This window comes from Aedes aegypti, chromosome 3 (assembly GCF_002204515.2).
Source record: "Aedes aegypti strain LVP_AGWG chromosome 3, AaegL5.0 Primary Assembly, whole genome shotgun sequence".
NCBI lineage: Eukaryota > Metazoa > Arthropoda > Insecta > Diptera > Culicidae > Aedes > Aedes aegypti.
In genome coordinates, this window is record NC_035109.1 from 152,632,577 (window position 1) to 152,647,196 (window position 14,620).

The 14,620-nt window shown below is 37.4% G+C and overlaps 1 protein-coding gene across 1 annotated transcript; it reads right to left on the reverse strand.

Moving 5' to 3' along the window:
• Positions 1 to 11,767: 11,767 nt before the first annotated feature.
• On the reverse strand, positions 11,768 to 13,583 carry LOC5569659 (cytochrome P450 4C1). The gene has a single exon (XM_001652872.3). It carries the CDS (start codon positions 13,433 to 13,435, stop codon positions 11,930 to 11,932), a length of 1,506 nt encoding a protein of 501 aa, XP_001652922.1. The 5' UTR covers positions 13,436 to 13,583; the 3' UTR covers positions 11,768 to 11,929.
• Positions 13,584 to 14,620: the final 1,037 nt, after the last annotated feature.

Here is a 14,620-nt window from a genome sequence, read left to right on the forward strand (position 1 = left end):
ATGGACGCAGTTACCTCGCTAAGCGGGGCAAGTGGGACACATCAAGTTTCATGCGTCAATCCACATCATTAACAACTCTTTAATGAATGTTCGAATCCTCTGAGCAGAATCTCAAATAGAGAAACTTAAAAGTAGATGGAGTACCGTGTACCTTTTAATTCCGCTCCTAAATGCTTATCTTTGACAGATACGCGTATTTCGACTACCACTTGCAGTCTTCTTCAGTGTCAGTTACTCGTATCCACTGAAGAAATCGTCGCATCTCTCTACCTTTCTTTCTCTATTTCTTCAGTAAATACGAGTAACTGACACTGAAGAAGACTGCAAGTGGTAGTCGGAATACGCGTATCTGTCAAAGATAAGCATTTAGGAGCGGAATTAAAAGGTACACGGTACTCCATCTACTTTTAAGTTTCTCCACATCATTAAGTCAACCATTACAATAATAGGATTTTGATAAGTCATAGATGTTTAATTTTAAGTACATATTTGATGTACATAAGGGATCAACCATAAAATACGTTACGTTTTAGGAAGAAACTCTTTATTTAATAGTGTGTCACCTCACATTTAATATTAACTCAAAATTCCTCAATAAAAGCGTGAAGAGGAGTTAAACATGTTCCATATATATCATTTATAAGTTCTTAATTAAAATGTAGCACATAAACAATCAATAATTGACGAAATTATAAATATGTTTTGTTATTATTTATGTACATGGCAGAAAACTACCTTATGGGATGGAATTGTTTTCCATCACTACTTAATTTGGTAACAAATAAAGTTCAAATGACATAGGAAAGTAATCGTTCTCATGATGCATTTCAAATTTCAGCTATGTGTTTGTTCAATTTGAAGTCGTATTTCAAAAATAAAAAAATAATTAAAAAATAAAAAATAATAACACTTTTCTTCTCTCTCTTATGTAATTACGTAATTTGAGGTTGATCTTTTTTGATAAAAATCATTTGTTTGAATGTTTTAGTGCTACTCTCTAGCAAAATGTATGAAACGTGTACGAAAAGTTTTGATTCTGGTTTTTGTTTTGATAGGTCCCGCTTACCCCAGGTACAAATATATTTTGGGGTAAGATAGACCATCGAAAATTTCATATGAAATGAAAACAAAATACTGGTTTATCGTTAGCAGCTTGTAATAATACTAAAAATTATAGGTTAGTGATGGAAATTCGATTTAAAACACATTTATTTTTTGCGAGTCAATGCAAGACGTGAAACGTGTCACAATTTGTTATGCAAGTTGAAAATGGCGCTGACCTGACAACTGTTACATGAACCACATGGTAATAAAAATAACAATATGTTTAGTGCTAAATACATTCCTTGTCATTGTATCTTCAACTTTCTAGAAGAATACCCCCATGAAAAACTTTTCCTAGTTGAGCTATGACGAAACGCCCAACTTACTCCGGATTCTCCCTTGCCTCGGGGTACTTTATCTCAATATCAAGTTAGAGAATCATAGTAAAAGTTGGATCGCAATAGTTTCATAAAGCCTGTCCCGATTTCAGTATCAAATGCTTAAATTCAGGCCAGGAATACATCTTTATTCAATTTTTAAATGCTTTTCATTTGATTGCCGATTTTTTTATTTTGTCACACTCTTTGGTTTAAACTCAAATTTCGGGTGTATTCTGTTTTTCGTGGCCTAGCGTTCCTGTGGTGTTTTTGTCGACTAAGCAATCTTAAACATAATCAAAGGTGTCATGGTTCTAATTCAGTCCTGTCGTCCTGCTTAGTCGCGCTTAGTCGACGACTAAGAAGCTTTTCTCAGATTTTTTACAATTTTCGCCCTGATTCATGAAAAATATAGGAAGAGTGATTAATCATTGCGAGATCATGTGCATCCTATCGCCCTGTAAGACATATATACACATTTTCAAGCTATATCAACGCCCTGGAGTAATTTGACTTTATTATACGTAGGCCAGGTGCATCTGACATGCCCTTTATGACATGAAAACAAGTTGACTATACACGTAGATAAGATGCACTTCAACGCCTAGAAAACATTATTTGAAAATATCAAGATGTATGGACGGCCTGCAGTCATCTGACCGTAGGTCAGGAGCATCTTGTCATCCTTTAAGATATCAATTTGAAATTATAAGCCGTATCAACGCCCTGAAGTAATTGGACATTATCCCACAAAGTCCAGATGTACTTAACGCACTATATGACATCAATCAAAATCTACGCCCTGGAGTTATTTGAATTTGTCTCATGTAGATCAAGTGCATCTCAATCCCCTGAGGTCATTAATTGAAAATTGCAAGCTGTATCGACGCCCAGGAGTAATTTGACATTATTCTACGAAATTCAACCGCATCTTAACCCCCCGAAGACATTAATTGAATGTCCAAGTTGTATCAACGCCCTGTAGTAGTTTGTAGCCTATGTAGACTAGGTGTACTTAACCCCTGTATTTCATCAATGGAAATTTCCTAGTTGTATCCACGCCCTGGAGTAATGTGAATATGTATCACGTAGATCAAATGTATCTCAACCCCCTGAGGGCATTAATTGAAAATTGAAATCTGTATCAACGCTATGGAGCAATTTGTCCTAAATTGATAAGGTGCATCTGAATTTCCTGTTAGTTATCAATTTAATTTTCCAAGCTGTATTAACGCTCTGGAGTAACTAAACCTTATGCTTCATGGATCAGGTGCATCTTGACGCCCTGTAGGACGTCAAATAGGAGTTATATCAATCTACGTAGACTAGATGCTATGTGTTCCAAGGGAAATATGAGACATATCACGTGAAGAAATACCCAAGATTTATCAAAAAATGTTTAGCTAGCTGGCGTACGAGGGGTCCACCAATTTGAGAAAACCGAAAGGACCACCCATAAGTTTTATGGAAAACTAGCGATCAGTGACATAAAATTGGAATTCTAACGATGGGTGCCGATGGCGGTCTGGTTTCAGCAATATTTCAAAAAAAAAAATACTCTACTTTCAATTCAACACAACGATGTCAAAGTAGGCCTTTGCCGAATCGACTAATCAGAAGTGGTCTTTTTTGACAGGCATTTGGTTTCGATTTTGTATTTTGACCTGACACGTCCTGTCTTAGCTCCGAACGACCCATTACCCCGAATTTCGAAATCACGGACCAATGCCATCCAAGGTAATTGTACATTCGAAGAAACAGTGTTAGGGTTTATGGAATTCAGGGTAATAATCGATTCGGGATAATGGGGTAGAATCTTACTCAAAATATCCATCACAAATCACAAAAAATTTTGAGAACCAACTGAACTTGTGGGATTAAAAATTAAAATATTTTAATTGATAATTAAAACTAAGATTTTCACAAGGCACGCATAGAAAATTTTTGAAAATTTTCGATTTTCCTGGGTAGATTTCAAACGAGATTTATAGAAAATCCTAATTCATGGTGAACAATCCATGTGATTAATGAAATTCAAAATACTTCACTTATTGCACTCAAAACTTTTGAGTCGATTCCCGAGGAAACCGTTCACACTAATTTCTGGGGAAGTCATTGAATAATTGTTGGTCGGATTATTAATTTGAGTATTTTAAGGAATATGCTCTGTACAATTTGGAAAAGATTCAAAGAGATGTTCCTAGGAAAAAATCTTGTTAGTTTGTCGCTATATTCACAATTGATTTCTACAGAGGATTGTAGTATCCAAAGGGAGCACATAATAGTAATGAATGATACCATCACTAAATCTATTTTTTTTAACCGTTGCACTTCTCACACTTTTACGACAAACCGTTCGAATTTTCAAAAGTAATAATCCATGATTTTTAACACTATTATAAACTGAGACTTTATTGCAAATTATAAATAAATTTATTAACACAGCCAATCGCGTCAAAACGTGTTTTTTTTTTTTTCTCTCAGAATCACTCCGCACTACCGCCGTACGCACCAACAATTCGTGCAGAAAATCGCCAATAAACTGACTTGGCTCAACGGAATCATGTTCGTCGAACCTCGTCTTCGAAGTTGTTTTCTATCTCCTTTTTGTCTTCATTCCTCATCTCTTTCTCTCCAATTCGTAGCCGCGCTGAATAGGCATACCATCATCCCGGCACAGCGTGAGCATGCTTCCCGAGCATCGATGAATATCTTCGTGTTCGTTTGTTTCAAGGTTTCTTTCGATCGGCTCTCGATAGATCTGTGCGAAGAAAGAATACACTGGAAAAATAATTAAATAATTTTGTTCGGATATATTGCATTCTATTCAACTTATCTGATATGCTTTATTCATTATACTACAAGGATGATAGCAGATTTCTTATGATTCCACAGACGTGATCTTTGGGTTCCCTTGTCCAGGCTTTTTTGCAGGATTCTTTTAAACAGTTAATCAATAAACGCTTGTGCTTCCCAGCATGTATCACAGAATGCAGCAATTGCAGTTGATTCAATTTGAGTTGCATTATATTGATCTGACACTAAACAAACGAACAAAAACTTTATTTCCAATGAAGATTTCAAGTACTTTCATTTACAGGGGTCCGCGGGATTTTTTTTAGAACTTGAACTTGGACTGGAGTTTCAGAAAGTTTGGGAATCACTGACCTAGAATGGCATGTTTTTCAGGGGATTGAACATAATGTTCAGGAAGCTTCGCGATAATATTTAAATGAAATTCTACCCCAGTCTTACAATAATTCCAGTAATTGTATTAAAACTCAAGAATCCCAGAAATAATATTATTCACAGATAGTTTATAACTCTCAGGTTCACGAGCGTAGTGAAAATTCATGTTCAAAATGTGTTTTATTCAGTTTATGGACAAAAGGTCGAAAGGACAAAAGGTCGAAAACGATTTGCATGGTTTTCCTTCTTTGAATAAAGATTTTCGACCTTTTGTCCCTTCTTTTTTGTGCTTCGAACTTTTGTCCTTTCGATCTTTTGTCTTTCGACCTTCGATCACTGTTTGACTTTGTTTTTGAGTAGATGCCATAAGTAGTTAAGTCAATCGATTTTTATTAACACCACCCAGTACATAGCTAATAAATTATTTTAAGGATTCTTAAAACATTCTTAAAAGGCAGATGTATTGACACATCATGGGTGGCCTGTGATCTGGGATCTCCCTGCCTACGACATAAAATCTCTTTATAGAATGTTGAAGCAAAACGTTGTTAGATTCGATTCGCATAATCATTTTGGGACGATAACAAGACTAAAGTTCATGAATTCGTATCGTTGCTTTTTTTCTGTCTCTCTCTAACGAAACCAGTTCAGTCGCATACGAGTGTGAAAACTAGACTCATCCAAAATAGAACAATCAAGCGTATGTGCGATGATATTGACACGATTTCATATAGACACACCCTCTGTCGATCGATTCGTTCTTGGAAACGAATGTGGTTCATTCCTAAATTAGGCCTTTCCTTGCATTTCATGAGTGTTATCGCGGGGGTTTACCTACATATCAAACATATGATTTTCATTTCACATATTCTCTCAATGTTAAGATGAAACGATTCCAAGCCTCAAATTTTCAAGTGCACAAATCTAGAGAACCAGACATCCATTCAAGTAAGAAACTTGATCGATTGGTCATTCACAAGCGGAGACCAATCGATCAAATTTTCATCTTAAACAGATTTCTGGTTCTCTAGATTTGTGCTCTTTAAAGTTCGAGGCTTGGTTTCGATTCATCTTCACCTTAACTAGCTTTCATATGGTCCACCAGTAGGTACTAATGTGAAAAAGTAGTTGCATAATATTGCACCGGAACCGTGTTCCATTCAGCTCGGTTGTTCTGACATGTAATCTAAATCTGTCTTAGGGATTGAAAAAATAATAACTTTCAAAGTACTTTTGCGCCGCAGCTGCCAACCAACAGCAGCATGCAATTATTTCAATAATTTGAAAAGTTTATCCAGTGAACTGAAAAGTTCGGATACCTGTCTGCCTCATCACATACAATGTAAACCGTACTTCCACTATTATGGCACTCACTTCGTATGTTAAACCGGATGACAGGTGTGCATGAAAGGTGCTTTACTCAGGTGAGCTTCCTGGGTTGCATGTCACGGAAGTTGAAAACTTTAGCTGGAATGAAATAGGGTTGAAATATTTGTAATAGTAACACGAATACCATTGTTGCGGCGCAGAGCACAGAAGCTTTGCGATGAGTGATTTTTATGCCCTTCGAAGTCAATTCAACAACTGTCAGTGTCAAGTGTCTGTTGAAAAATATATCATATTCTAGGCGAAAAAGAATCGTGATTGAGTCGTAAAATGAATACAAAGTAATACAATAAATGTTTTTTCAAGTGATAATTTATTATGTAAGGCATTACCTTATTATTTTTCATCCTGTAGGATGCTTGATAAACAAATGAAACATTTTGTAAGACATCTCAAGCATTTCCTAAAGAAGACATGGTAACAGTGGAGAGACCAACACCCCGTCCTAGACAATAAGAATTCGCATAAAAGTTCACGTAGCAACTCGTTAATTCATACAAATTACATCAAACCCGCAAAACACGGTGGATAAAATCGTCAGATTGATGAGTTTCCTCGTATAAAATCTTTTTTTTTTCTGAGTTCATTAAAATTTTGTACATCTTATTTCGTCCCGTACACTCGTACAAAGTAAGTCGAATCAATGCGTAGCAGCTGACAAATTAACATTTGTTATCATAAGTTAAGTTGCAAAGCCTCCAAGTGTTGTTTGGGGTATTTCTTCTTCTTCTTGGCATTACGTTCTCACTGGGACAGAGCCTGCTTCTCAGTTTAATGTTCAATGAGCACTTCCACAGTTATTAACTGAAAGCTTTCTGTGCCAAAGTTATTATTTTCCTGAATAATGGCTCCAAAATTAAAAAACAGGTTTGATTCACATTCTCCATAAATAAATTCGAATGATTATCGCGAGATTTCCAAAATTTCAAGCAAAACATAAGTGATCCATTTTACTGCCATGAAACACATAGTTTTCACTATTATAGGTCACTCATGATGTGCAACTTCAGCCTGCATATTTCATGGTTAAATATGGTTGTCGATTTTCTAGTGGTTTCAAGCGCAAATCTTTCTCTCGGAAGCAGTACCATCCGTAGGATTTGTAACGAGCTATTGAGGAAGCACGAAAGACCGGAAAAATGCGAAGAGCAGCTAAGATGTTTCATGTTCCGTTTTCAACCACCCAACGTTACATTCGAACGCCTCCGAAAGGTCCAAAACCTGGGTCCTCTATATGTCAAGAGCTGCATTTCCATTGAGTGAATCGGGTTTACTCAGCACTGTAAGCGATTATGCAGAAAAAAATCCGGAAGACGAGAAATATCCCCAGTACTTTCCCATGTAAGTTGAATATAGCTAATTAATAAAAAAACATAAATGTGTCTCGTATAACAACATCCAACAGACAGAAACTGGACCCGTTGTTTCTTGGAGAGACACCCGGACTTGAAGTCGTTACGGAGCAGCAAATCCGTCACTGGTTTCTAGAGGTGGAAGAAGCTTTACAAAAGGACAGCCTCTTCCCCTATTCGTTCCATGAGTACCCATACCACTTGTTTCAAATCAAATGGAAAAAACCCTACCGCCACAGGTAGCTCTTATTCAGCTTCTTCGTCTACCGAAAATTCTAATGGGAAATCATCAAATGGACCCACTTCAAGTGATATATCTGCCTCAGATTTTAATTTTCTAACTGAACAATTGAATCTGATGATTGATGCAATGTTCAAAGCCACCACTATGACTGAAGCAGTCGAAGTAGGTGTAAAATTTACAAATCAAATTGTTATTGGATTACGCTTTTCTAATGGATCCAAATAATAATTTAAATATTTTAAATTGTAATGCTCGTTCTCTGAATGGTAAAGAGGACGAGCTGTTTAATTTTCTTACGGTTAATAACGTGCATATAGCAGTTATTACCGAAACGTATTTAAAACCTGGATCTAAACTCAAAAGAGATCCTAACTTTTTTGTTTATCGTAATGATCGACTTGATGGTGCATGTGGGGGAGTTGCAATCATCATTCATAGGCGTATAAAACATCAACTGTTTTCGTCATTTGAAACTAAAGTTTTTGAAACTTTAGGTGTCTGTTGAAACACAGTTTGGTAAATATACTTTCATAGCTGCCTATTTGCCTTTTCAATGCTCTGGACAGCAAGTTAATTTGCTCAAAACTGACTTGCGAAAATTGACTCGCAATAAGTCAAAATTTTTTGTCATTGGTGACTTTAATGCCAAACATCGGTCATGGAATAATTCTCAAAGTAATTCCAACGGCAGAGTTTTATTTGATGAGTGCTCTTCAGGTTATTTCTCAATTCAATACCCTGATAGCCCTACATGTTTTTCCTCTTCTAGAAATCCATCTACGATTGATTTGGTCTTAACTGACTCTAGTCATCTTTGTAGCCAACTGACTACTCATGCTGATTTTGATTCTGATCATGTCCCTGTTACATTTCAAATATCCCATGAAGCGATTCTCAATCCTATCAGCTCCACTTTCAATTATTTTCGAGCCGACTGGAATATATATGAAACATATATTGACTCTAATCTTGATGTCAATATTCCCTTACAAACAAAACTTGATATTGACAATGCTCTTGAAACTTTAACAAATTCCATTGTTGAAACCAGGAGCATTGCAATTCCAAAATGTGAAGTAAAATTTGAATCCGTGATTATAGACGATGATCTTAAACTCTTGATCCGTCTTAAAACGTGAGGAGAAGGCAATTTCAACGCACTCGTGATCAAATTATATGGCAGGATTTGCAGAAAGAAATCAAGAAACGTTTTGCTCAGTTAAGAAACAAAAATTTTGAAAATAAAATTTCTCAATTGGACCCTGGCTCTAAGCCCTTTTGGAAATTATCTAAAATCTTGAAAAAACCACAGAAACCAATACCGGCATTGAAAGAGGAAAACAAATTATTACTAACTAATTGTGAAAAAGCTCAAAAACTTGCTATGCAGTTTGAAAGTGCGCACAATTTTAATTTAGGACTTACTAGTCCAATTGAAAATGAAGTTACTCAGGAGTTCGAAAATATTCTCAATCAAGAGAACGTTTTTGAAAATGCCTGGGAGACTGATTTGGAAGAAGTGAGAACTATTATTAAAAAATTCAAAAATATGAAAGCTCCTGGCGATGATGGAATTTTCTACATCTTCATCAAGAAACTTCCAGAAAGTAGCTTATCATTTTTAGTTGATATATTTAACAAATGTTTTCAATTAGCATATTTTCCTGACAAATGGAAAAATGCTAAGGTTGTTCCAATTTTAAAACCAGACAAAAATCCTGCCGAAGCTTCTAGCTATCCAATCAGTTTGCTTTCCTCCATCAGTAAACTTTTTGAAAAGGTTATTTTGAACAGAATGATGACCCACATCAACGAAAATTCAATTTTTGCCAATGAACAGTTCGGATTCCGCCATGGACATTCGACCACTCATCAACTTTTACGTGTTTGATCCGTTCCAACAAATCTGAAGGCTATTCTACTGGTCTTGCTCTTTTAGACATAGAAAAAGCATTCGACAGTGTTTGGCATGAAGGTTTGATTGTAAAATTAAAAAAACTTTAATTTTCCAACATACATTGTTAGAATAATCTGAAAGACTTCCTGTAAGAGCTGGTGTTCCCCAAGGCAGCATTTTGGGACCAACATTATACAATATTTTCATATCTAAGGTATCTCTCAGGTAAGTTACCTCAGGGATGTCAAAAATCTTTGTTTGCGGATGACACAGGCCTCTCCGCCAAAGGACGAAGCTTGCGTGTCATCTGTAGTCGATTGCAAAAAAGTTTGGATATTTTTTCTTCATACTTGCAAAATTCCAAAACTCAACTAATAATATTCCCACATAAACCAAAAGCTCTTTATTTGAAACCTTCAAGTAGACATGTTGTCACGATGAGAAGGGTTCCAATAAATTTAACTTTCTAAAATCACATTGAGGGCATTCAAGCCAAATGTAACAAATATGTAAAATGTCTCTATCCCCTTATTAATAGTCTTAAGAACAAGCTTTTGATATTCAAACAAATTTTCAGGCCAGCCATGTTGTATGCTGTACCAATATGGACTAGCTGTTGTAATATCAGGAAGAAAGCTCTGCAGAGAATTCAAAATAAAATTTGAAAATGATTCTGAAGCTTCCTCCTTGGTATAGTACCAATGAGTTACATAGAATATCCAATGTTGAAACATTGGAACAAATGTCAAATAAAATAATTAATAATTTCAGGCAAAAATCGTTACAATCTTCTATTGCCACGATTAATGCGTTATATGTTTAGGTTAAGTTAGGTTAAGTATATTGAAAACTTTTTTTTTCTCTTATAAGCAGGTGAAATCAATTCACCTGTAAAAATCTGAGCTGCTACGGCAAATGAAATGTAATATGTTGTTAACAAAATGTTAATAAAATCTTAAATTTGTTTTACCAAATAAGGATGATAGTGTTGTCTAATAACACAGAACACCTAGATATAAGAAATGAATGTAATGTTTGAAATGATACTAATAAAGAAATTAAAAAAAAAAAAAAAAACAAAAGGACAGCATTGATCTATCGATCTTCTGTTTCTGTTCGGGATGAACCACTGCGACCAGTTTTCTTTGATCTTTTGTGGTATACCCGTGTCCTTTGTTTTGTGCATGTCGTTCTACTCCATTACTATTGAGAAATAATGAAGTAGTCGTTTTTTTATACAAATATCATTCCTTACCATTTTGCATAGAGCCTCTTTATAAAAAGATACCGCTATTTATACCTTTTGGAGAAAACAGTTTGTCACCATTAAACTCTCAAAAGCGCGCCCCTTAATCAGGTTCGGCCACTAAGCTGGTTGAATGATACTGATCTTGACCATGCATCGATACTCTAGCGTATCAAATTATTGCTTCTACTTACAGCCAGGTCTCCTATTGGACACATGGTTGGGGGGCGTAATAGGAATCGGCGTTATAGGGAGACCCAGGGCTTACGGGATTTCATCACTTTGGGGGTGTCGTTGAATATCTCGTATTCCAAAAGAGATAGCACAGTACTGTCTTCTGTGAAGTTTCAGTGCTAAGTACGATCTACCTTTAGGAGTTGAGAATCATCCTTTTAGTTGAGAACTTGGCCGGTAGGGGCGCTTTTTCTGATTTGCACTATATGAACCATGAGGGATAAGAATGCAAAATTTTGTAACATATGCTATCTGTAGATCCTGATCAAAGACAAATTAAAGACCTCCATGTCCCTTGCAGTTGCCCAAAATTTTATGGCTCATAAAGTAATCTAGAATGCCGTGAAAAGTGTACTGCGATCTGTCAAACTTGGGTACTTTTTGCACTACCGAGGGACGAAATGCTGTACTAGAAGTGGTACCCAATCTGAGCCCGAGTGAGACGGACCTGTCCTGATGTTTTGGAAGGTTGGTGTCTTCGAAAGAGTTGTTCAGTAGCTCAAGGGCTGACATGCGGTGGTCATTTTGATACGGAATTACGCCACCAGGCGGCGCTAGTGAGCAAAGCATTTTTGTTTTGCGCATAGCTCAGTTGCCTGACCACTTAGAAAGATGGTGTCTTCGGCAAAGTTGCTCAGTATCACAAGGGCTAACATTATTTGAGCCGAAAGTTTCAAAATTTTGCCACTAGGTGAGTCCTTACTCAGTATGATGTAACGTGCAAAAGTTTGGGGTACGACAGAAAGTCTTTCAAGTTTTTCATTTCACTTCAGACTCGCAGCAATGAATCAAGCTGAGTTGAAAGGCGATTAATACATAATCATTTGAATTTATTGGGAAACAAAAAATAACAAACTCGATAATAAGCACTGATACGTTATTTCACTAGTGTATTTATCTAGAATAATTTTTAAATCCACACTCAACAACCCACTCAGGTACCCCATCCAAGGCAGCTCTTCAATTTCTCGCCTCTATCTTGATAGGAATGCCATACTCCGGTCGCAGCACCAAATCGGTTCGCAATTTCACAGAGGCCGTCGCCTCACTTGGCAGCACACGAAAGTTCGCAATCAGTCGAACGACCGTCATCTTCAGCTGCATCATTCCGTACTTTTGTCCGATGCAGTTCCTCGACCCGATGCTGAACGGAATGTAATCGTATGGACCTCGGAGGTTTTCGGCATTCTCGGCAAATCGCTCCGGGATGAAGCGTTCTGGATCTGGATAGATTTTCGGATTTCGGTGCACCATGTAAATGGGGATGAATATGTCTTGTCCGGCTGGGATGGTGGCTCCGTTGAGCTCCGTGTCTTCCGTGAGCTTCCGACCAACGTAGGATATTGGTGGAAGTAATCGCAGCGATTCCTTCACAATCAGATCCAGATATTTGAAGTCTTGGATGTTGTTGAAAGTCAGATGAGTAGTTTTAAGGTTTTGACCTTTCAGGATGGAAACGATTTCCGCGTAGAGTTTGTCTTGGATGTCCTGATGCAATGCTAGTTGCATAATGGTGAATGAAATTGCGGATGAGGTGGTATCGTGGCCTCCAAACATGAACGTGTCAACTTCCTCTCGGATGTCTTCGTTTGATAGGGACTGACCTTCTACGGACATGCACAGAAGGAGATCGAGGAAAGTTTGCTTTTTCTTCGATGAGGTAGTGTTGTCCATTTCGTCATTACGAGGTCCATTCATCAACTGCTCGCGACGTTTCCAGATTACGTTATCCGTGAACTGATGTAGTGTTCGGATCAACTTTCGCTGTTCCCAAGCATTTGGATGCAAGTACCAATATAGCGTTGGAAACATTCCCAGGAAACTGAAAATCCTTAACAGAAACAACTCTGACAATCGATTTACGTCCCGAACGTATTGGTTCTCCGGATCATCTTGAGCATGCACTTGAACTCCCATCGCTGTTTCGCAGATACTATCCAATGCGTACAACGAAACGTAACGATATACGTCGAACTCCGAACCTCCTTCATGCACTTTCAGCTTATCGATCAAGGTGTCCGCATTTCGATTGAACACTTCTGCAAAACCTTCCAAAATCGTGAAATGGAACGTTGGTGTGATAATCTTCCGTCGCTGGAACCATTTTCTCCCGGTTGAAGTCAGCAGTCCCTTACCCAGCCAGGGTTCAATGAAGCTATACGACAGAGACTTTTGCACGGTTTTCGCCATCAGGACCTTTTCCACATTGCGAGTACTGCTAACATTGAACTTCAGAGTGTTGCCAATGCCCCACGTCACGATATCCGGACCGAACTTTTCGTGATAGTAAACCATCCGCCGGAAGATGCCACCAATGTCCGCAGGAAATTGCAGCAAGTTTCCGACCAATAAGGCTGGTTTTGGACCGGGAAAATGTTTGGCCAGTTGCTGCAGTTTGCTCCGGTTTATGCAGAACCGAGCCAACCCTACCACTAAGATAACGAGAAATACTGCAAAGTTAAACATGTCGACTGGTTGAATTCAACAAACTAACTATTTCAGACGTTGCTTGTTGACTTTAAGTAAGTCAAACTCGATCCCAAGTAGTTACTAAGCCTGTGACTATCTCGAAAAGTGAATGGAGCAAATTTCTTTGGGTTGTAAAACGCTTAACTGACCTACTCCACAGGGTACTTGAAATTTATTTTCGCCTATGACAGTGGAGAGGATAGTTAATAATAACAAAATACCTCTTGCTTCAAAATATTTTAAAGTCGATTCAATAGTTCTGACCAAGTTGTGCACGAAAAAACAAGCATTAGCAAGTGTATCCCTAATAGAAATACACAATTAACCCCTTCCCAAGAACCAGTAAAACATAAAACTTCTAGCTATCGATTAGACTAAATTGGCCAGACACGACAACCGTCGTCAATTTGGCGGGCACTTCACAATTTGGCCTGCAATGGAAAGTGTGGCTTCACAATGACTGGGTTGGTGTCCTGAAAACAAATGGCAAAGCTAACAGGCACTAGGTATCTGGATTCCCCATTCCATCGTAGACAAATGGCAAACTGCTGCAGGACCCGTTTTTCAGTGAATGCATGGCAACCGGCGGCGTGCGGTCCTTCCATGTCTGACTGTTGCAATGCAATAAATTCGCGATGAGCGATTAACCACGAGGAGGGTGCTCTGTCTTTCGTTCGGGTTCGAACTGCAGTCGGCGCAGTGCAGTGTTGCTAGACAAACTTGAGTATTTTTGAAAACTGGGAAAAGGCTGTTTTATTCCGATTTGTCGACAAATCACAAATTTCAAGAGCATCCATGAATGTTGTAATAATAGTTTTTTTACATCTTTTGATAGTACCATTTCGAACAGTACCTTCATTTCTTATATCTAGACAACACTATCATCCTAATTTGGTTCCACCGAATTTAGCTTTTAATAGCATTTCGTTAGCAACATATTTCATTTCATTTGCCGTAGCAGTTCAGAACTTTTACAAGTGAATTGACTTCATCTACTTATAAGAGAGAAAAAACGCTTTAAATTAACTAAACCGAAACATATAACGCATTTATTGTGGCAGTAGAAGATTTCAACGATTTTAGTTTAAAATTATTAATTTTAACTGTAACATTTACCACCTCGACATTCACATTTTTCTACACGACCATCAAAATCCAAAGCAAACCTAACCGTTCAAAAAA